The sequence below is a fragment of the Perna viridis genome, chromosome 4, assembly GCF_037379345.1.
Source record: "Perna viridis isolate PV_CMFRI_1.1 ecotype Kerala chromosome 4, ASM3737934v1, whole genome shotgun sequence".
Lineage (NCBI taxonomy): Eukaryota > Metazoa > Mollusca > Bivalvia > Mytilida > Mytilidae > Perna > Perna viridis.
The window spans coordinates 27,683,341-27,708,513 of NC_142448.1; the positions used below are offsets into that span (position 1 = coordinate 27,683,341).

General features: G+C 32.5%; 3 protein-coding genes across 3 annotated transcripts; 2 read left to right on the plus strand and 1 right to left on the minus strand.

The window, feature by feature from the left end:
• The first annotated feature begins 3,991 nt into the window (after positions 1–3,991).
• Positions 3,992–9,969, plus strand: LOC148619576 (cytochrome P450 3A56-like). The gene is made up of 12 exons (XM_088579641.1): positions 3,992–4,150; positions 4,378–4,474; positions 4,715–4,767; positions 5,046–5,142; positions 5,333–5,532; positions 5,839–5,987; positions 6,494–6,621; positions 7,365–7,586; positions 7,857–7,945; positions 8,148–8,288; positions 8,780–8,942; positions 9,408–9,969. Exons 1-12 carry the CDS (start codon positions 4,002–4,004, stop codon positions 9,495–9,497), a joined length of 1,578 nt encoding a protein of 525 aa, XP_088435767.1. The 5' UTR covers positions 3,992–4,001; the 3' UTR covers positions 9,498–9,969.
• A 565-nt stretch (positions 9,970–10,534) lies between these two features.
• LOC148619577 (integral membrane protein DGCR2/IDD-like) lies at positions 10,535–13,418 on the minus strand. The gene is made up of 4 exons (XM_088579642.1): positions 13,224–13,418; positions 12,948–13,064; positions 12,448–12,584; positions 10,535–10,669 (listed from the first exon to the last, which is right to left on the minus strand). The coding sequence occupies exons 1-4, from the start codon at positions 13,297–13,299 to the stop codon at positions 10,658–10,660; spliced, it is 342 nt and encodes a 113-aa protein (XP_088435768.1). The 5' UTR covers positions 13,300–13,418; the 3' UTR covers positions 10,535–10,657.
• Positions 13,419–18,716: 5,298 nt separating this feature from the next.
• LOC148619578 (PI-actitoxin-Axm2b-like) lies at positions 18,717–20,470 on the plus strand. The gene is made up of 3 exons (XM_088576939.1): positions 18,717–18,868; positions 19,241–19,417; positions 20,309–20,470. Exons 1-3 carry the CDS (start codon positions 18,811–18,813, stop codon positions 20,359–20,361), a joined length of 288 nt encoding a protein of 95 aa, XP_088433065.1. The 5' UTR covers positions 18,717–18,810; the 3' UTR covers positions 20,362–20,470.
• Positions 20,471–25,173: the final 4,703 nt, after the last annotated feature.

Below are 25,173 nucleotides of genomic sequence, written 5' to 3' on the forward strand. Positions count from 1 at the left end.
CCCTTGATTGATAGGATGGTCGCTGCAAGTCGATAATTAGCTTTCTTGTGGTACATTGGATATAACAATTATTGAAAACAAATTTATTCAAACAAAAGAGACACGAATTGACATTATTTCATATCAGTAAAAAATCTGTAATTTCAACTGGATAAAACCTTTACACATGGTATTAATTAACCTGCAGTATAAAGTTTTACCAGTCAGTATCATAATGTGATAATGCCCTCGGGATTTTTTTTGTTAAAAAGAAAATGAAATACGAAATTATGTGTTATAACAGCAAATATTGCACTAATACTATCCATATGAAGTTTTCTGATATATGGTGGTCGACTGGTATACAGGACGTCCAATATATTTTTTCACAATACCCAAAAAAGAAAAAAAAAACATAAAAAATAAAAATCCTGACCCCAAGTACCTGTGGTAAAATTTGGGAAAAAATATTGTAAATTATTACTAAGCGCTCAAGCCTTTACATAATCACCTAACAGAGAAGAAAGTGAGATGGGGAATTTGTTAAGGCGAGAAGAACTTTACCGAATTGTGAAAAATCAGCATGGGCTTTCAATGAAGGTAACACTTGGAGCCTGCCTCACACTCACGCGTAAACGACAATATAAGATTTAAGACACCACACTATATCTTAAACATAAAAAACACCGTTCAAAATCATAAAACATGAGCTGGAGATTTTTGGCGTAGGACAGGTCCAGGCTAAAGTTTCTAACGCGATACTCTCGTGAATTCACGCGAAATATTTTATGTGTATATCAATGAATACACAAATTCATCATTAAAAGATTGGTACAAAAATGGATGGAGACCGATATTTTATTTTTTTTTCAGATGTCTATCATTTAGTTTAGCTATATACGTAAATACGTAGCAGTGAGTTTCCTTCGTGGTGGTCATAAGTAAACTTTTCCTTGGAAAGTGATATATATATTCTTTATCATCCTCCGTATGGAAAACAAATAAGTATACAAATATACATAAAAAGAAGGAAAATTAAATATCAAACAGAAGTAGAAAAATGGTAGTGAAATTCAAATTCAAATGTTCATTTTATTGTGTATTATTTAAAATGATATCGAATAATTATATATTTTATGTTTTGTCATTTCTGTTGTTATCTATTTCTTTTTTGTTTGCATTTTATTTTAGAAAAATACAGCTTGCCAATGTAAACGACGCTTTTGCAATTTTGATCCACAATTTTGTGCCTGTACTTACAATAATAAAACCAATAATACTTAATGGTTATCGTTAGAAATTTAGGGGTCATGACTTCTTTCGCCAAATATGATTGTTTCTCCTGTATTAAGTTTTTATTTTTTTTTATGTTTTTTATGTTTTTTTTTCGTCCAAACTTCATTTACTATATCATATTGTCATAAATGACTTCATTTAACCAAACAAAACATAAATGCTACTTTATATCAAGAACAATACATTTTTGGTCTCTCCAATTTGACTTTCAACACAAAAAAGAAAAATTAAAAAAAATAGTCCACGAAAATGAGGTCAATGGGCTTTCGATTTCATAAATAACAAAAACAAAACAACAACAACAACAAAATAAGATAAAACTATAAAACGCATGATAAGTTTTTAATATAGTTCATAGGGGTCGCTAAATTAACTTGTTTCCTGTTCGGAAACTGACTCACATACCCGTAGAACATTCCACCTCCAATTATCTATCATAGAAAGTATTTTTTAAATGAATGTTTTTAAGTAAAAGACCTTTTACAATAATATATACTGAATATTACATGTCAAAGTCTTAATCCCATATTGTATCAACCCGAGGCTCCTATATTACCCAAGGGCCACTGGCTTGCGGGGTGATATACATGTATATAGGTCGAGGGTTGATACTGCATGTGATACAGATTTTGACATGTCATATATTTTAACTATACTTCAAGTCTAGGGGTGTGATGTAGGTCTATAGGTGTGATATACGGTATACAATATAGATTTTGATTAACACTTATAATGCATGTACAAAAAATATATTTTAATCTAAATGGGATATATAGTTCCAACGCCACTTACCATTAGCTCATTGGAAATATATATTTCTATAAGAATTTGCAAGATGATCGAAGAAATACCTTAGTAAAAGTCTTATTATTATATATTTCAAAAATCTGTGTGTCGTAAGCAGAATAAGAGGAAAAAAAGATCCCAATCATCATCATCATATAAAAAAAGTCGCAATGGATTTGGTATTATTTTGCTCACAATTTTTGTTATGAAATTAGGTATAACTGGGAAAAGTTACCTTATAGCTCCATTGAAAAATAAGCTTCGATTGATTTCTTTATTTCTATGATTTTATTTACTACTAATACTAGAACCGAAAAAAGTCTCATCTGTGAACCAAATTCATATTTAAAAAATATATTTTTTTTTCTGGAATACATGTGCTTCCCAATGTATTTTATTTAAAATTTCTTCGCGGCATATAAGAATTTTACCCTTTTCTGTGTAGTGAAACCATTTTCATAGGAAGTAAATATGAATTTTGGCATCATTGGTACATGTACATGTATATATGATTCGAGTATAGAAAAGGAAACAATCAATAAGAGAAAATCAAATAAAAAGTAAAATATTTATTATAAAAAGAAGACCAACCGGAATATTGAACAAAATTGTGATCTTTATAATTATGAATTATGAAAAGCTAGCGGTCCCAAACCAAAATATGTATATTATTGTGTGCTACCTTTAAGTGAGAAGGTACATGTATAATAACAGATTAAAACGAAAATGCAGATGCAATCATTTCAATTGATATACGGGAATATCACAGACCAACCCAACCAAGTGACTATCGATAGCAAAATATATCTTCTTTGCGATTACATTTTTAAGACATTTCTTTTATCTTATATTTTACTACTAAAGACCTTCAACGACCATATTTGTAAGCTTTTACATTTTTTTCGAAAGATGGTACGTACTGCGTAATGTTTTAACACTTCACTTAATATGTGTCTTCACTTATTTAACCAATGGATGTGCATCAATTTGTTCTAAAAAATTTTTTCTCTCATCATTACTGTAAGTTACGATTAGGCAAAAGATCCTCATCCGGAAATATAACTTTTTACGCAAATTTTCCTGTCTATTCTGGATAAACGGTACTTGATAGTGAAATCTGAGAAGAATGTTCCGTATGTGTAATATACCACATGTATATACAAATGCCCGCGCCTACTTAATTTTTGAAGGGTTAAAAAAGTAACTTTTATTTTGTTCACGCCTCTCTGATACACGCATACAGAACATGTATATAGCTAGTTAACGCCTACCAAAATTTTAAAAGTTATTCCAAACACCATGTGACAAGCATATCTATCTATATTTCATTTTAGATGAAACGTTTACAGACCCAGCAAGCTGAACACGCACATGCTTTGGGTACTATCGGTCATTAAATCAAAAATCCTATTTTAGAGTCATAGGAAAATCAGCTTGAACCATTCACATTTGACCGCATCTTGATATTTTGATTTTTTCTTTAACTTGAATTCTGAATACACAAATTTAACGCGTAAAACCGCAAGTATTATATATATTGTCCATTCGTTCATTGCTCTGTTTGTCCATTATCATCTTATCGCAATTCCTATCGAATATATCCGCTCTTCAAAAAGCTCTCTTCTAAATATAGGATGAATGCTCTAATTTTATATTAAAATGAAGTATCTTGTTTCTCAATTGGGAATTGTTATCTCCAATGTCGAGTTATCAATGAGAAAAGCAACTAAACAGGGTTACAACATAGCCAAGAAGGATTACACTATCTTTGTATTGGGTATTGGGTGCAGATCCAATCTTAAGGGTCTTACGTTTGTCCAGAACATCCCCCTTGTCTAAATTAATAATAAAATTCGGTGTTCCGATTGGCTGGAATAGACACGTCAATCCATTGTTGGAAAAGCTTTATAATTCTTGCTCTCCCCCCGAGAACCAATATTATGAAACCAAAGAGAGCTTTCAATTGTATCAAAAAAATATTTCTAATTGTCATTTACGCATCAAATATGTTTGCAAGTATCGTTAGTTTTCTGGAAGTAAACAATATCTTTCTTTGCCTGCTCATTGCTGTTGTTGTTGCTATTCGCTGGTAAGTGTTTTCTGTTTTTTTTTTTTTAACATTTTAACTGTATTTTTCTGTATGTAAGATTTCACACTGAAAAAAAAACAATACCAAAATTATTGAAATAATATTACAAAACAATAACTTTTTGCGTGACTTCTTGTCTAAAATAATGAAAATAATCCCTCTAGATTTTTGTAGCAAATACTTTGAAATAGGACATATTAACTGTCATTTTTAATTTCAAAATTCAGGCAACTGAAGAAACACTACAGTGTGTTTGAGATGTTAGGAATTCCTGGACCAAAACCGAGTTTACTCTGTGGGAACTTGAAAGAAATTCTAGAAAAGGTAAACATATAATTATATGTCACATACAACTGCGTTTTGCTCTATTCCAATGATTTCTTCACATTAATGATGTGCTATTATATTATTATGATATTTCTATGAAAATTTGTTTTAATAGAATGGTCCATTTCACCCAAATATAAACAGTTATCCAACCAAATACAGAAATACAGAAAAAAGCGCTAGTGATGAAAAGACTTTTATTTCATATTGATAAGATTCCGGATTTATTCATTGTAGGGTCAATTAGAGGCAGTGAAAGAATGGAGAAAAGATTTTGGTCGGGTTTTTGGGTAAGTACCTAAATAATACTAAGTATATACATTAAAACAAAGTGTAATTGTTTTATATGTTGAATTACTTAGGCGGTTTGTATATTTTTTTTCAAATCCTAAAACATATCAAATGGAAACTTTCACCAAAAAATAAAACAAAAACGAACAAAAAAAACAAAAAAACAAAAAAAAAAAACACTGTAGTACAAGCTTTTAAAATAATTTAAAGGATTTTTCTAGAACATTTTATAGAAAAAAGACTTTGGTATAATTAAAAGACCATCTTGCTATTTCAGCTACTTCGAAGGTTACACCCCAGTTTTATCAGTAGCTGATCCAGAAATTGTAAGAGAAGTTTTGGTCAAAGATTTTCAAAACTTCTCACATAGAAAAGTTAGTATCATAAATATATCATTAATGAAATGTAAACATAGTTTTATTTCGGTTCAAATTTTGAATAATGATAGCAAGATTTAGTTTTTAACTGAAAAAAAATGAATTATTTTTTTTCGTATTGCTTTTACTAACTTAATCATACAATTTAATCCATGTTTCTAATATTGTAGTCCTTTCTTTTTTGCAGCCTTTTCCACTAGCACCTCGTAAAAGCCTTGGTCTTTTTCTGGAAAACGGTTCTCAGTGGAAACGCAGTCGAACAATCCTGACGCCTGCTTTCAGCACAGGTAAACTGAAACAGATGTACGGCACCATGGCTGATGGAGTGGATAAGTTGATGACAAACCTTGATAGGAACGAAACTCAGACTTCTGTTGATATTTATGAGTATCTATTTTTATGTCTTTTATCCCTCTATTTCTTTCCAATATGACACGTTTGTTGTCTTTGATAATTTAAAATGTACGTGAATATTGATTTTACGGTATTTGATCATTGTCGAACATTGGATAGTTTTGGGTGCTTAATGTGGGTCTGTGCAAGTATGATATTGTCAGACATTGTTGCAATTACTTACCTCAAGTCAAATGAAATCTCCTTGAAGAGGACATGCCAATGTATTTTCAATCTGGTATTCAACTGTAGATAGTTACCATCTCTGTCATTGTTTCCATAATGTTTTCTTTTTTACAGTTTGTTCCAATGTCTTACGCTTGACGTGATTGGCCGATGTGCCTTTGGTTTACAGACAAATGCCCAGAGTGACACCAATGATCCATTTCTGGTTAATATCAGAAGTTTATTTGGGACACTTAGCAAGACCCTTATTCTTCCATTAGTCAGTAAGTGTCAGGAGTAATACATATCTTTTAAAAAACCGCAAATATTACAAAGTATACAGTATAGGAAACAAGTACTATCTTCAAAAAAAGGTAGCCGACGCAGTAAAATTTTGTTCTTTATATTTTTCAACATTTCATTCAACGAAATATCACATACCCCGCAATTTCAATTTTCTATACTTTTTTTTCTCGAATGCCACTGAGTTATCAGTATTTGACCAATCGGGAAACAGATTTGCGATCGGGTGACTTGGGTTTCCATAGAGGAGCGTCTTTAAGGTCAAATGGTAAAAAGCGAAATTATACCGACTGCGTCGGAAAAAACTATAGTTTATTATAGCTTTACCATATGGACCCATAGCCATATAATGTTTTGTATTACCAATGTAAAAAGCACACTTTTTCTTATCAATTTTGTTGCTTAATAAAATGCAAATGAAATATGGAAGGGAATTATACAAATCAATCATGATTTGTATATTAATAATTCTTATAACTATTTACAGTGTTGATCCCATTTGTGCAGCATTTTATCTTTGCTCTGAAGAACGTTGTTATGTTATTTGGTATGAACCCAGTGGTTTGGATTAGACTGCAGATGAAAGAGGTCATTGGAATTAGGAAGAGCATCGGGGTAAGCTTTAACTGTAATTTTGTAAGAGTCAGGCAAAATGGAAAAAAAGCAGAAACATGCACGTAAAAAAAAACCACCAATCTGACAATGTAGTTTCACTCAAGGATGACTTTTGTATTTATAAAGACCACTTTTTGATCTGTGCATCATTAGATTTGATCAGGAATTTTTAATTAGAATGTTAGAAAGTTGAGATTTTTTGACAGAGTTATCTACCTTGAAATATTCATTCTATTGAAGTGCATTTCAATGAAATTATAACTCAATTTACCAAAATGATATGGAAAATCTTGTCTTATTTCTTGAATCTGATGGTGCAAATAGTCAAATTAACTTTTATAATGGTGTTTATTCTCATAACATGCTTCATTCACTGCCTGATTCTTATAGTGACTGACACTTAACTGAACAAAACTTTCAGTCCTAAAACAGGTTTCACTGCGCTGTACTTGGAATCATGGTAAACAGTATATGTCTCTTCATTTCGGTTATGATTTGTCTCCATAAATAATAAAGAGATCGATCTATTTTAATCCATAACTTTGAAAATGTTGAAAATGGTCAGTTAATTGCGTTAAAGCTTGCAGTTCAAAAACCTAAATTATATCATCGCGAATAGAACACTCATTACTGAGAGAGATTCTTTATGTCTTCATAAAAAATAACCATAAAATATTCATCTTTTTAATAAGAAACATTCAAATAGTGAGATAGATAATTCAATATTTGGCGTTTCATTGCAGACGACTGGCCAAGATTTCGATTTAGTGCATCAAATGATGTTCGCCGACTGTAAAGAAGACAATAAGATGACAGAGCGAGAGATTGTTGCTCAAAGTATGACTTTCCTGCTAGCCGGATACGAAACCACCAGTGCGGTGTTGGCTTTTTACACTCATTTACTGGCAGCTTATCCACATGTCCAGTCACGTTTGTTTGAAGAAATAGAGCAAACAATTAGCGATGTAAGTCCAACGTTACGAAAACAAAACATTTTGCTAATTTAATGAAGTCCTAACCATACAATATTCTTTTTTGACAAAAATTAGCATAGACCCATTTGTGATAAGTTTATGAGCATGATCACTATGCACTTCCGCGAGGTAGGGCTTAAGTAGAACAAAAGAATTTTCCTCGCGGAAGTGTATATTGAGCATGCTCCTCGACTATCCGATCTATTTGATTAAATGTACAGGGATGTGTTTCAAATTGTAAATATTATCTTTGTTTTACAGGGCCCGGTGACATATGACTGTTTGTCAGACATGTCTTACTTCAACATGGTGTTCAACGAAGTTTGTCGACTCTACCCAACAGCATCGCAGTGAGTTTAGTCATATATACTTATTAGTATCATTTTCTGTAAGCATTTTAATACTTAATAAAGGTGTCTTAATTTTATCTATTAAATCATGTTGGAGTATTCCAGGTTTTCTTAAATGAATCGTAACCTTGATTATTCCTTTCATCGTGCTACATACAAGTATCATCTTTCCTTTTCCTCAATGCTCTTCATTCTCATTCAGACTTGTTACCAGAAAAGCTGCACTAACCAGGATTTACAATGATATAACAATTCCTGCTGGAATGAATGTACTGGTAGATGTCTGGGGACTTCATCGCGACCCTGACCTCTGGGAGGACCCTGACACCTTTGACCCTGAGAGGTATCCATTTTACTTTTCAAGAAGTACAACATAAAAGCGCTTGGCATCTGATGGCACACTTATGAAATTCATATAAAAAAAGAGTCCATTGACCGAATTACATAGAATGTATACTGCTTTTTAAGCCTTTAGAATACACAAAAGTCCTATTTTTCCTGGAAAAATTGTCACCTATGATGAACATGTTTGTGTTAATTAAATTTTCTATAATGAAAAAAAAAACCTAGAAAACTTAAATGTAATTTTTTGTCAAATAATGAAAATATAACAAAAGCAAAAATAGTTATATGGGAAATATTTTAGGCGTTGATATATTACGAAATTGACAGGGCTAAAATGTGAACAAAATTTGTTCAATGGCCTAAGCAAAATATTTTAATATATTGTTAAAAAGAATTTCTTTTTTTTGTATAACTTCATACGCTGAAACTTTTAATAAATACGGTAATTGGTTACAATGCGTCAACATTTAATTTAACATGTTTTTAAAGGTTTTCTGTAAAGAACAAAAACAACATCAAACCGTTTTCCTTCCTACCATTCGGAGCAGGACCAAGAAGTTGTATTGGAGCTAGGTTTGCCATGTTAGAGTCTAAAACAGCCATTTTGAGGATGCTACAAAAATATATATTGGAGATACCAAAAAATGAAAAGGTTTGTAGAATTATTTCATTGACGTCCAGAAATTACAATTACCATTTATAAGATAATATTAGCATACTATAACATGTATCTTTTATGAAAGTTATTATAATTACTGGTACAGTTCGTTTAGATGTCGAGCAAAAAGTCGTAGAAATTCAGCTATGTTTCTGGAGACAGATCGGATCCAATATCCCAGGTTATGGGTTGGGACATTTACGAACGCCATCAATTGCTAGCGAAGCAAATCTGAAAAATTTTTTCGGAAACTCATGATTTCAGACAAAATTAAGATTTTTTTTATAGATTTGACGGATTTGCGTAAAGTATATATTTTGTTCATTAAAATGTGGAGTGAACACCCCCTCTCAAAATCCGCTACAAAACACGTACTTGCTCATAATAGAGACAAGTTTTTACTATATAATTAGAACTTGTGAAATGTTTGTTCCATTTTTGTACTTTTATTTATTTTAGGAAGACGTAGAATTAATTTGCCGTGGGGCCATAGTGCCAAAGAATGGTGTTCATGTCAGTCTGAAGCGCAGAGGATCTTGTCCATTCTAATAACTTCAATGATAATGTTTCCAATTCAAGGATGCAATATGAAGACGTTAGTTAATACAAAGAGAAACTCCTTCAATCTGTCATGCGCCGTTACTAGAGGATAATTTACTAGGAACATTGATGTTGACATTGAAAGTGACAAACTGATGTTTACATCCAAAGTATTGCTCCATTCTAAAGGGTTCCAAGATAAGTTTATACAGGGTAACGAACTGTTTGACAGCAATGTCGTGTGAAGGCTATTATTGACAGAGTATAAATACTCATTTTTGTATGCAAAAAGAATCTCATTTCTGGTCAGCTTTTATCATGACTGTATATATGTATTTTCTGTGGATTGTGAACCAGCTACATGAACTCGGTTTTATCATGACTGTATACATGTATTTTTCTGTGGATTGTGAACCAGCTACATGAACTCGGTTTGAATGTTTTTACCACTATAACCACCATTAAAACAATAGTTGCATTATTGTTCTTAGTACCTTAATTTATTGACCAGCTGTCGTATTCATGTATTTCGTTAAATGTAAATCTGTAATACGTGTAATTGTATTTTACTTAATTTATGAATTGATATCAGTATAAATAATATATACTAAAAGTATTTTTCCATGATCATGTGAATACTGATAATTTTATGTGTAATATCCAAAAAGGGTGACAACAAAATTACCGAACATTAATCCGTTTCATAATCAGGTCAGATCCAAAATAAATCTGGCAAAATAGATATTACACCACCGGAGCATCCGGTACCGCAATGGTCCAAGATACTTACACGACATAATCCCTTCTACTAGAAAACTAAAAGAACCGAAAAACGATCACTGTGTTCGGGTGCACAGTGTCATGTTATTTTATCGTTGAACCCCATTCGTCTTGATGAAGTTTTTTAACGGATTTGTTTGTCACTATCATTGTTTATTTTTGTTGGATAGTTTCAGATTTCCGGTTGTACTAATAATAAGTATTATAAGTAGAAAAGCAGTTTACAAAGTGTAAAACAAATTGAACTGATAAATTTTACAACACACTTTTTCTAACATTTTTATAGTAAATAAAAATGAACAATACAAAATAAAAAAAGACGGTTTAAGAACAATTCACCGGGTATTATAGTATCGGTTTTACTTGCTGTCTTGAGAATTCTTTCACTTTTAAGGGCGTGGCTGTAAAATAAATAAATTCTAATTAAATAAAGCAATAATATATAGCACATATATAATTCTCTACAAAATAATAGTGTGAATCACACACACACACACACACACACACACACACACACACACCAGTTTAAGATGTTTCCCTATCTCATGTCGATACAAGATATAGATCTTTCATTGTTTCTTGTATCAATCCATCTTGTTACAATTAAGTTGAGGTCAATTTAACGAAAACGGGTCGACTTGTTCTTCTAATATGATGTACTTCTAAGCTCTAGGCCACAACCATTGTAAAAAAAAAATTGATAAAGACACGACCAACATATCGTGCAACTCATGGGCTGCTTCTATTAAAAATATCAAAGATATGAAAAAATTTGTCTTATTAGAATCGAAATAAATCACGGAAACTCCATTTTATTATTTGTTTTACCACGGAAACTCCATTTTATCATTGTTTTACCACGGAAACTCCATTTTATCATTGTTTTACCACGGAAACTCCATTTTATTATTTGTTTTACCACGGAAACTCCATTTTATTATTTGTTTTACCACGGGCTGGCCATTTATGTAGCATTGTAAAATAACAACATAAATGGTTAGCCCGTGGTAAATCAATGATAAAATGGACTTTCCGTGATTTATTTCGCGTCTGTTAAAAATATGAAGAAACTAGTCCTGCCAGAATCAAAATAAAGTACATTGATCGTTGTCTGTAGGATTCTGATCTTATGCAAGGTAGTATTTCTAAAACTGTCTGGATTTCGTAGGAAAACAGTACAAAACAAACTCATTTAAATATTCATAATTATTTACCACATTTTTCATCTTAAAGAATATAATACTTAAACCATATGTAACACCCCTTTCGAAGTACTGGTCGCGTGTATACGACGAGCGGAATCGTTGATCAGCCATTGTGACAGATTTCACGAAAAACTTATTGGCGGATCCAGGGGGATTCCTGGGGCTAGACCTCTCCTTTTGTTGGAAATTTTGTGTTGATTTTGCCAAAATGAGTAAATTATAGTTTGGATTTTTTTCAGGACCTCTTTCCGAAATCTCTGTGTCCGAGGCTTACAGCTCAATCATATTTGTATACACTGTTTGCCTATTCGATTTTTGCTTCTGATGAAAAACACGCATAACGCGTGCAGTTATTTTATACTGTCTTTTTTTTTAAACCAATGATGATATCCAACGGAGAAGAAACCACATAAGCCGAAACTATCTTCCATAAGGCGAAAACACTTCAGAGGGTTGGAGTGTATTTGATATTTCACATAAGGGAGCATCATATAGACCTTTTCGTGTTAACTATTGGGTGATCCATGAGCATATTCAATATACACTTCTGCAAGGAAAATTCGTTTGTTCTACCCAAGCCCTACGTCGCAGAAGTATCTCTCACACATGTTCATTGATTAAGTTAAACACGAAGAGTCTGTTATATTGAGGTCGTCGCAGAGACGTAGATGAACAAGTAGAAAGTATAAGTTCGATATTGCTAAGCTGTGTTGAAACGGTTTACTGTATAAGTGATCATAACTCGTGCTGCAGCAGAATCTTTTCTGTCAGTAAGATATCCAAAACCATAGTATAGTCGGCCATCCAATCACTCTAGTTTTCGCTTCTAGTACGACACTTACCCAAAACGCTGACAAACAAGAATCCACAATTAACGATTGTTATGTTCATCCGGAAATTTTAGCTGAATGAAAGTTGTAGTAAAGTCGATGCTTACTGATACATATATATGATAAATATAAATTCGGACATACCCTTGCACACAATGCGGGATCTTCATCACTCCTATCATCACAATCCGCATCGCCATCACAACGCCAATAGACTGGTATGCATCTTCGGTGATGGGGGTCGTTGCATGGATGCTCATGTTCATCACAAGCTAAGTCGCCTGAAATACGAAAAGATGTTGGCGGTTATAGAAGTGATCATAAATAAGTGATCGCTTACAAAAAAAACGTATTATCGGTTCTGCAGATTTTCGTAAATCATTGAGTATCGTTATTTCAATTATCTTTCTTAGCATGAAAATTTCCTGTTAGAAAAGGGAATATGTAATATATAACCCTTTTTTCGATTACACTTTTGTGCTCATGTAAATTTGTTCACTTGCGTCATGAAAACCACTCATTATTTTTTAAAATGACACAAGTAAAGATGATTAAGTCATACGTTTGTTTTATCCCATTCTATCAACAGTCTATTACAGACGGAATGCTGGACACAACTGTTGTTAATTTTATATTTCACTCACCACAGCCTTTCTCGTCTTTTCTATTATTACAGTCAAAATCCCCGTCACATCTCCAGTCATTGGGTATGCATTGTCCGCGACGTCCGCATGAAAACTCACCTGGACCACATCGGGATGCTTGAAAAACACAGAAAAAGTAAGAATTTTAGTAAGAAATCAAGTGGTCCTCGAAACAGTCTGCGATTTCAGGCTCCCATAGAAGTAATTCGTACATTATGTTAGAATTGCAATAATCAATTTGATGTAATCTCTACTTAGTAGTACTTTATTTCTTACCTTCAATAAGAGCAAGCGAGGAAATAATAACCAAAGAAACAACAGCTATTCCATGATAAGTAGCGAGTTTGGACATAGTAGCTTCGTTTAAACGGAACAACAGGGCAACACAATAGTTTGTCGTGGTAATATGTGTCAATGGGACCGACTTTAATACTAATGACTTCAAAATGGTTATATTACAAGATAAAAAGTGTATCTTTGGAGGAAACGACCGCTTGAATAATTCAAATGATATTTAAAATAGGATAGGATGAGGTGACACTGAACTGTATGTAATCTGGTACAGTTTTGATATAACTGCATGTATATCTATATACATGTTCAAAAAGAAAAGATAATTGTAGATCATGAACAAAGTTCGATGACATCAGTTTAACATTCTTGTAATTTTATTTAAGTATAGATGACATTTCGGTCATTGACGATGGTAAAAAAAATCACAACAATGGTTCTTTTGAGCGTTTTTTTTTAAAATAAGAAGTACAAAAAATGCGAAAAGGTAGAATTACAGTTTTAGTGTTTGAATTTGGAAAAGCTTTAAGACGTTCGGTTTGTAGATCGGTTTCTACAAAACTACAACTGAAAGGAATATACAGAACAGGAGCAGGTTTATTAATAAAAATCTCAAATTGAGATTTTCCTTAAAATCTTCCTCAACTCAAATTTCAACCAATCAGATCGCTTGAAATTGAAGATTTGAGGAAAACCCAAGGATTTTAGGAAAATTTCAATTTGAGATTCTTTTTTTTATGAAACCGGGCCTTCCATCTTGAAAACAAAGTAAGGATTTGCTATCCCGTCTTTTTTATAACTTTTTTCCCGAATTATTATTACAATAAGTTTTTGGTCTGTTTTTGTTTACTTTCTAATACATGTTAAAAATGAGACATGATTGACAAAACAATGAAAATCCTATCTCAAACTATAAGATATAAATTGTACATTTTTATGTATATTTGTCTTATTCGGCTAGAGCAAAAAAATATATGAAACCAAAAAAAAAAAAAGCATTTTTTCCGGGACGTAAACTTTTCTATATTTTAATTCATCGTATTATATTTTTTTTGAAAGTTTATAGGGATCCACTGTTCATTTCCTGAGAAAAAAATATATGGTAATTATTTCAAATAAGATAAAAGACCAGAGTTTGCGCTCGATCATCGAAATAGAATACCGCAGCCGTTATTACATATATTAACTTGATCTAGACGAGTTCAGTAGTCGACCGGGTATTGTAATTGTAGCCGATAGTGAGCTACCGTAGACCGTTACCAAAAGAATACAACAACTGCTGTATCAAAACTCGATATTGCTATAAAGGTTACAGACCACCAATTCAACCAATGAGCATTTGGAACGTACGCAAAAATAGTCCTACGCAGAAATTACCCCTGTTCCTCATAGTGCTGTGAAAAAAGTTCTCATATCATTTAAAAAATTTAAACAGTTTCTGAAAGGAAAAACATTTCTGTACATTTTATAGGTGCATTTTGCTTCTTGTGATGTGAAGCCTAATCTCCATAATGATGAAAACACTGGGATTTCCCATGCTATTTATAGACACTTCACTTCCGGTGACCAGTACTGCACTGCAAGTCTGCTAACCCCACATGCCATTCTGAGGATTGTGAGCTGACATATGTAGAATCATGCTGATATATAGTCCTCTGCAGGTTAAAGTTAAGGTAAAGTCCAGAGAAGCCATTGAATATTGTGAAATTAGCATAGAAGCCTATGGGAAGTGGAATTAGTGGTTTCTAGCCTAAAAGGGTAATTAAGGGAACCAAGATTCTAGCGGAAATAAAAAGAATGTATTCCAGGGACAAGACCAGACATGGAAAACAGACACACCCAACAAAGAACATAAAATAACCAAAATAATACACACAAAGTAACAACAGTAAATGAGTAACTCGGACTCCACTAAAAGCTGTGAGTATGGACTAGGTGCTCCGAAAGGTGTAAGCGTCCTTTCATTTTCTAGATACATCCGCCAAGTACTCATAAAAAGTCAAGTCCGGGGTAGACGAAAGATGAAAGGAAAAATATGACAAGTTGAACAAAACATAAACTTCGTCCTCCTCGACGGCCTGATAAAATAGAATGAAAGCGAATGCTACACTAGACCTCGTCTACAGTGCCTGATCTCAAACAGATCGTCAACCTTGTCCTGAAAAGTATTCACTATGCAAACCAACATCAACTTTAAACAATAAATTAAATAGTCACAACACATTTTAACTCGAATCACCTATGATCTATATCTATAAAAAGGGTGCGAGATCCTTAATTGGATAGACGTGAATACTTCTCATTAATGTGTAGTAGTGTTTTGCTGCAGTTCAACATTTCTGATTCTCAAAGAGACATTTAATGTGTAAGTAAATATAAAGAGTTCAAAAACACAAAATCTGAATCTCGTGTTTTATTATACCGTAATGTTTTATTATTCGGAGGTCATCATCACTTGAACTTTAACCCTCGTATGACATTTATCTGAACATATCATTCACCAAAGATTCTTATTGTTGTCGTAGACAGGTAAATTTAAGAATAGGGTGATATAAATAACCTGGGGTTCATTTCATAAAACATTCGTAATACGTAGGTATGTGCGAATCAATGAAATTTACGTGCACATAAGTCTTACGTAAGCTTCTTGAAATGGAGCCTCTGGTTTGCTCAGAGAGGCGACCAACCAGAATCAAATATAATTGTATCAAAATGTCATACTTTCCATAGAAAACACGTTCAACAGTGCAATCCATCACATTGATTCATTTGTAAATCATATTATGTTGTTTTGATTTATTCATAATTTGCGTGCGTAGATATGGACTTGCTTGTGTTCTTGAAAAAAAAAACACATGTGCTTCAAATCACATGATAATCATTGCACTCATTTTTTTACAATTCTTATATGAATAGTTTTGCCTTTTGAATATGGAGTGACTGTATGAGGCACATATATGACAAAAATACATAAAACACACACACGCACACACATTATAACAGTTTTCTGTCTTATTTTTTGTTCCCCATGTTATTACCGCATTACCCTTGCGTTGACTGGTACTTTAGTCGTCATGCGATATCTCTTATCGGATAACAAGTAGTTGTTCATTCCACTTATGATAAAATGGTTGTGACGAAAGTTAATTGAACGAATGTCAGTCCTAAATATTAGAAATATAAACCCTTATATATTTATGTGCATGTAGTATGTAAGAGTTCATTGTCCTTCCATTATGGGTGATGAACAGTTAAGATTCACTGCAATTTTCGTGAGCAACAAAGGTATGTTTCACACCGATAACCAATAAATTCATGTTCATACCTTTCATCAATCTCCCAAGAGAGGGAGCGAAAGAGTAATCAAGGGAACCAAGGTTGAAAACAATCCAGGGACAAAGACCAGACATGGAAAACAGACATACACAACAAAGAACATCAAGTAACTAAACTAATACAAAGTAACAGCAGCAAATGAGCAACTCGGACCCATTAAAAACTGGGAGCATGGACCAGGTGCACCCGCCGAGTTGCTCATAAAAGGTCAAGTCCGGGGTAGACGAAAGAGGAAAGGAAAACTATGACACGATGAACAAATCAGTTTTCATGGTGCAGATGGATACATCATAACGATCCATGAATTCATGATGGCGACCATAAAAGCAAAGGTATACTCAAATCCCGGACTATGAAGCATGGTCCTTCATTTGTAAAGAAAAATGGTCCTTCATTTGTAAAGAAAAATGGTCCTTCACTTGTAAAGAAGAATGGTCCTTCATTTGCAAAGAAGAATGGTCCTTCATTTGTAAAGAAGAATGATCCTTCATTTGTAAACTATATGTTTTTGAAAGGTTATTTCATGCACAGCAAACTTAATAATGCATGTTTTGTAATCCTGTAAATAACGTACAATTGTGATGGTTTATACATGAAATCAAGATAACTGCTATTCAAGTTTTGTCCCTATTCCAATGCACCCTACAAGCCTGTATACATTACATAGAAGTAGATGTATTTAAGGGTCGAAAGATACGTCAAGAAACAATATTCTGACTCATAGCAGTCTTCATCTTCACAGAGGCCCATTTACACTTTTCATGTGTTTTTTCAGTAAAACCTTTAGGTACAAAAAATGATAACTAGAAAATAAATATCACGAACTGGAAAAATGACGATCACCCCCTTCATACCACGGTAGCTGGAACTTAATTCTAATGGCCAACATTAATTTAGAATGAGATTCCAGCAATGTTATTGGCCCATGTTTTGCGGGTAAAAAAGCTGTAACTTATAAAGTTTAGTAATACTTTGTGTTAAACAGTCGAGTAACACAAAATGATGACAACGTGTGCCATTCCCTCTGTTTGAATATACTATAAGGAACGAACTTCAATTTTGTTTATGGTGTACGGTGCGATGTTATGGAATGGTATGATATTCTAATAACGTTTTTGGTATCGATTGTAGTTTTCCGTTTCATTTTCTGTTAAACAGTCTGAAATCGCTTGCATCGATTCTCAAAACTTCTGGTAATGTGCAGATATCTTATCAGTCTATCCTGTCTTACCCACAACATGCAATCAGCAATAACCTGTTTTAAAAGTTATGATTATAATATCCTGATGTAGTACATTCTAATATATTCTATTGAAATTGATTGTATTCAAAGACCAGTCCACCCGTCGACCACGATTTTGATTTCCCTTGGAAGGTCACTTAAGACCAGTTTGACAATATGCACTGAGTCCCAACCATCCTTGGGTAGCTGTAGTACTGATATTGAAATACATCTAGTTCAGGTCAACACAATAGCAAATAAACAAAAAAAAACTATAAAAACAAAAATAATAATACGAAAAATAAACTAAAACAACAACAGTAGAAATTTTGACAGAAAAGTTTAAATTAAAATGAGAATAACTGTGCATACATGTAGCTTATCAGAAAACAACATTTGGGGTTTGTCACGAAACTAAATAAACTACTTTCACAAAAAAACTGTTCATAAGAAACACATCGTATACGTAAGACATTTTTTAAAAAATGTAATTAATATGGTTCTAACTAATTTATAAATCTTTTCAAACAAAAACTATTACTGCATTTGGTGCCAAAAAATTAAGCAAAAAAAAAGAAACAAAAACAAAACAAAACAAAACAAAAACAAAAACAAAACAAAACAATGCTAAACAAAAAAACCCCAAAAAACAAAAAACAAAAACAACAAAAAACATAAACAAAACAAAACCAAACCGACCTGTCTAATGTAATCAATTGTAGCAATTATAGCAAGAAGTATATAACAAAACTTTGTTAGTATCTGTCCAATTCAACAAATAAGTGTCCTTAGGGTAAAACAGCAGGTTTCTTACATCTTCATGTCTGAGAAAAATACATACATGTACATGCTATTATTACTACTAATTATGTTGTCATATAAACAATTACATGTATTTATTGGCGTAATATACCTTATGTTGTGTCCTTCACAATTATATAATACAATAAATGCTATAAAGAGGTTGAAACTTGAAATAACCAAGTTAAACATTACCGACTGAACACTTCGGATATGGGAAACTTCTTTCTGCTATCGTTGGCGCTGGTTCTTTTCATTGCATTGTGTTATGGTAAGCTTATCATGGGTCTATTTTTTCTTGAAAAAATATTTTGACAAATTTTTTTTTTTTTGTTTTTGTTAAGATTAAATGGTTCTTTCATAATTATTTAAGTTAAAGGCTTATTTTTTTTCTCTCTTTTTAAAAGTTGTGGTATGTTTTTGTTTTTGTTGTAAATGTAAATTTCTAACACCCAAAAGTCCTTTATGATATACACAAAATTTGTCAAATCATTAGATTTGTTATTTTGTTTTAGAAAGTTTATACACCCAAATTTCAAAATCAATGCCAGGTATAAGGTTTAAATTACAACAAATTGCAACTGAGTTTTATTGATATAATACATTTTTATTACTATTCTGTCACCAATTGTTTCCTTTTTAGGACAAGAGACACAGGTAATCAATATTTGTTCACTGAAAAGTGAAACAGGGAACTGCAAAGCCCGGATGACACGATACTTCTACAACGAAAAGACTACACACTGTGAGCAATTTACGTATGGTGGTTGTGGTGGAAACCAGAATAACTTTGAAACTATATTTGAATGCCGTAAAACATGTAAGCACACATTATATCATACTTTTTCCTATTCAAATCTCAGTCTCTATAAGAATCAGGCAGTTGGTGAAACATGGTATAAAAAACCACCATTTTGAAAGTTTTAGTTGACTATTTGTACTATCAGAATCAAGGAAAAGAGATATGACAAAATTTTCCACATCACTTCGGTAAACTGAGTTATAATTTCATTGAAATGCGTGAAAATGAAGATTTCTAGGACACGCCACTCAGTCAAAAACCTTATTTTTCTAATATTCCATTGATTTTTTTTAACAAATCAAGTGCTGCACAGACCAAATAGTTTGGGTTTTTTTTTCAAGTAGAGAAATGTTCCCTAAGTGAAGTTAAATTGTCAGGTCGGTGGTGTTTCGACATGCATGTTTCTGATATTTTCCATTTTGCCTGATTATTACAAAAACTAACTTTTAATTGCTTTGCTTTGCATTTATTCATTTATAGAGAGCAAGATTTATCAAAAGCATCTTTTCTTCATCTTTGTCTTCGTTTCTAACTATAACAGAAGAAAAAGAAACATCGTCTTGTTTGTCTGGTTCTTCAACACGGTGTTGATCCATAGATCCTCGTTTATACCTTTGGTTCTGATACCTATTCTTTTTCTATATTGACATATTAAGAGTTTGTTTTTGACCTTGATGTGATTAAGATTGATTTTTCTGTGAAGAGAAGAATGATAAGCATGTCGTATATCGTGCTGTTCACTTGGAAATAATATCCCAATTAACCAATGCTTCCCAAGATCTTTCTGAGCAATTCTATATTCAATTTGAAAAAAAACCTAATATTTATGATATTCTTAATAAAAAAACAATTTGTATTATTTTTAATGAAAACAAGTGTGAAACGTAAAAAATCCCATTTGATTTTAAGGTGGACAAACAATGCCAGCTAATACTATAGGTGTTGGAGTTCCAGTCCTGTGAGAAGCCTAGCCTGTACTTAATCGGAGTTCCAGTCCTATGAGAAACCTGTACTTTATCTAAGCATCAACAAGGAGAACTATGGAACTTGCAAATAAAGATCAAGTTTTGATATTTGTCATTTATCATGAATGGACTAGAAATAATATCTTTCTTCCCTATTTAAAAAAAAAACAGTGAAATATAGGTAGTGCATTATTTTTACACGCATACGCGTTCAATTCACATTAATTTAACGAGTAGATCTATACTCAAAGGTTCATTAATAAATGACCTAACATTGATAAGCAAGATCCATATGAAATTTGATTAAACATGTTGGAGGGTTATAGTGGCAAAGGATGGTTTCCAAATTCTGATTTTATATATCTGATTTGCATGTTTACATACTTATGTAAAGCACTAAAATAATGGCAAATATTGATATTCGACAAATCGTTAAACATAAAAATTAAAAAAATAATTTGTAGTGTTTTCTTCGTAAATATTTATGAATTATCTCCCTTAAACGAAACAATAACGACCCAATATGAATTGTGCACAATTATCTTAACAAGACAATTATTTTAACAAGACTTGCAAGCACCAAATGTTTGGGCCGGGTAAAAGATATTTTTTGACACAGAAAAGGAATTGGGATTTTTTAAGCTATAACTTTAGAAAAGTTTGTTGGTAATCATTAGTGACTTGCAGATTGGGATTTCACATTTGGTAATAGAGGACGAAGTCGTCATAATGGTAATAAATGTGAATTAACCTTTGACCTAAGAAGCCCTGAGAGCCTGATTTCAGTTTGACAGAAAGTTAACCTGTTATACCAAGAGTAATATAAAGCAAGGATCTTTCAGTTTCATATCGGTAACAAATGTTTATAGCTCACATCTTTAATAAGGGTTTATTAAAATATGAAGGAAATAAATCCTAATTGTAAAACTGTATATGGTATTATAATTTAAAAATATTAATGATTTACTTTGTCCTAGTTACACCTGCCTCATATTAGTTCTCAATGGCATGGGTACTACATTTTTTAATATAACACTCACCAATTAAGAAGTTGGAATTTAGGTAACATTTGTCATTGAAACTATAGATGATGTCTCAAAGTGGCATGTTTTGCCAAGAAGTATCGAAAAACATACTTAAAATATGTATTACTGTTGCTGAGAATTAACTTAAATGTAGAAAATGTGGTGCAAGTCACTCAAGTGTCAAACTGAGAAAGGTAAGTCCACTGTTGTCGGATTGTTGATGACATGTAACCACATAGATTTAGAATGGTGTGTCAGGGTAATAGTTGCAGAGATTTTGACTTATGTAAAATGTGACGCATGTCAGTCATCAGCCAAATGGAGGTCAATATCAGGTGAATGTTGTTCGACTCAAGCACCAAAAAGTATGAGATCAAATATATACCCACCAAGAAGGATACATAGACCGAAAATGGCATTTAGTGTATTAAGTTTTAAGACGGTGTGCATGCACAAACCTAATAGTTGGTGGTACATGACAAATTATAATGTCACTTTTTTGTTATATTTTTGGCAAGGAAATTATGTCCACACCCAAACAACAACTTAATATTTGGTAAATACATTCATTATGACATAGTTTATCATATGTGAAAATATACAGTTGCTTCTTTAGTGGGAAGATATTTTTGTGGATGTAAATATGTCAAAATAATAAAAAAAAAACCAAAAATTTACCATTCTTGACTGTTTATGTTAAATAACGTCAAATTTGTTGCACCATTTTAACATCATTTAAACACATCGTTAAAAAATTGGGGCATTTCATATCACGAATGCATCCTTTCTCAAAGTTGAATGATACTTTTGATTAATTGCTACAATTTACAAAATATGAAGAAAGCATGGAAATTTATTGAAAAATGGGAGATTACTCTTTAATTTTGTTGTTTTGTAGTAGGTAACTTTAAAATACATTTTCTGAGCCACCCATAGTCAATATGAAACAAACTTTATATTATCTGGCATAAATATGATGTTAACATTACATAAAAAAATATGTTCAGTAGGGTGACATTTACCCCGTGTCATCCATGTCAAAGGATCTGCATGATTCTTACATGGACAGTTATCAAATAGAGACTACACTGCTATCGATGTTGCTCCAAGAAAGAATTCATATGTGTTTCATATCAGGTGAGACAAAAATTAATAAAGAATTAAAGTACCAAAAAAAAAAAACACTTTTAAAAAAACTTTATTAGTAACTATTTATACTAAAAAATAAACATCATAAAACAATCAATACGTCATAACTCTCCAACTTACATCATGAAAATATCAGATAACTAGAATATTATATGTAATACTGAGAAAAAAAATTGGCAAAATTAAGTGCAGGCAAAAGCTTTTTTGCCTAACGGCAGCTACGTGCCTGAAAGAAAATAATTGCAAGACAATCCATATTTACTTCTAAAGCCCGCGAAATGTTCGCTCCAACGACCTATACATACTCCTGAGATAATTCGAATGATTAACATAACATCTATTTTTTAGAGCTTCGAATTTGCATCGTCATTGTTAAACCAATATATTAAACAACATAAAAAAGAAAAGGCGGGAAAAAAGTGTCATATTCAACTCACCCATGCAATGAGGCATTTATAATCGGACTAATATTTTATAAAGTCTGCAGTAAATAAAAGCAGGTTCACAGTAACTCATGCAGCATCTTTAAAATCATATCATATTACCAATTCAACAATAACCTAAGTGACTGTCCTTATGATATATCAATAACCTAAGTGTCATTTTATATTATCTCTCTTATTAAATAATGATGTCACTTTCCGTATATCCGTTACACCCTTCATTTCGTGCGTTATAAAGCTAGGGTATCGTGGCTTCGAGCAGATTATTTGACTGTTTTTAAGATACAAACCACTAAAATCCCCAAAATCTTTCGTAACACAGTGTTAGCCAATCAATTGCACAATATGAGTGACATTCATAGGTACGAGGCCTCATTTAATTTCGTAGCGCATTTCAACAGACCCATCTGACATATAAATAAAATTCCACCGCTTCAAACTCAATAAAACTTCACCAATATGGAAGCATGTATAAAAGCAGATTTCTACAAGAGTGCTAGAAAAATTCACCATCATTTTTTCATTTATAGCAACTTTGCTTCGGAGACCCCGTGGACATGAAAAGTGAACACTGCCAAATGTTCTAAATTTTGACCTTCAATAGGACCAAATCATAACTTCCACATAAAATTACAGAATGAAAAAAGATGCCCTCTAAATTTGATCCTTGCCCTACATTTCTGCAGTAAATACTAAGCAATATAGTTTATGACAGCAAAGAAAAAAATCAGGAAGAAACACACTAAAAGTGGAAGTCAAGGGGAATTAATTGTGATCTCGTACCATCAGCTGACTGTTCCTATACTTGGTTTAATTGTCGTCTTGGTGCTAACATATATATACTCAATACTGTTAAACCAGGTTTGCACTTATATGTGGTATTTGTAATATACGACGGACTGAGGGGTTGCTTGAAGTCATTGGCTATCATTTAAGGTCCCTTACGGACGGTGTAAAGCATCAAAGCGTTTACACAGTCCCCCGGCATAGTCATACCCGTGAATGTGGGTCATGGAGTATTCGGGGTGGGGATTAGTTGTCATGTGACCACGTTCATTCATTAAATTCATTAAAAGCAGCACACGTGATTTAATGTCGATCCGTGACCTAGTGATCCAATTCGTGATCTGCACAGCCTACAGCATTTGCCGATTCTTTGACCCAGCAAAATACTATTTGGGATAAAATCAACTTTCCAGTGCAAAAAATAACACTGTGTTTTCGATCACCATTCTCAAATTTTGTAGAGTCGGAAGGAAAGGATTTATTTTCATTTTTATTTAAATTTTGAAACGAAATAAGTCATAGTTACACCAAATCAGAATACAATGAAAACCAAATCTGCAAAGACTAAACATGTTATAGACTTAGTCGATGGCCTAATCTCTTTTGGGATTCGGCGCTGGAGATATTTTTTTGTTTTGACGGTGTTGGTCAAAACATAATAAAATATATCCAGCGCAGAATCTTAAACAGGGATTATCCACGGCCAAGAACATACTATCGGCATGTGTGTTTACTATCAATTATAAATATAAACAACCATTATTTCTAACTCTTTGTTTCCATCAAGGATAGACAAAAAGTCTTTGGCTTTATTTTCTTCTTCAAAATTGCATTTTATTACTTAAAGTTGAATATGGTCCATATTTCTTTACATTTTGCTGGAGGAAAAACTTGGGTCCAAGGTTAAATAGGACCTTCCTTTTACATATCTTTTATGAGTTTATGTTCCATACACGTATGCGTATATCATACATATGAACTTTTTGACGTTTTGTTGCAAAACACATGGCATTAAGGAATATGTTAAGTTGGGGTAGTTTCCATTAGCTGCCCATTACTGTACCGTGAAGTTTCGGGGACTCTACTTTGTACATATAGAGGTTATGTACACGTAAAAGTACAGTGTACATGTAAGAGCTTTTAGTTTTGCTATATATGTACATGTCAGACTGCATGTACTGACAATTCTTTATATGATTTTTAATTTAACCATTTTCTGTTTATGACTTCGTGCCAATAAAGTGAAGTTTGTACATGTACATAAAAATATAATTGAAAAATATATATTTAAATATTGTACACGTAAAGTAACTAAGTTTTGTTAAATTGTGAAGAAGATTAACAGGATTTAATGAAATAAAGATTCTAAAGAAAAGTTAATGACAGTGTTGGGAAGTGTTGAATGT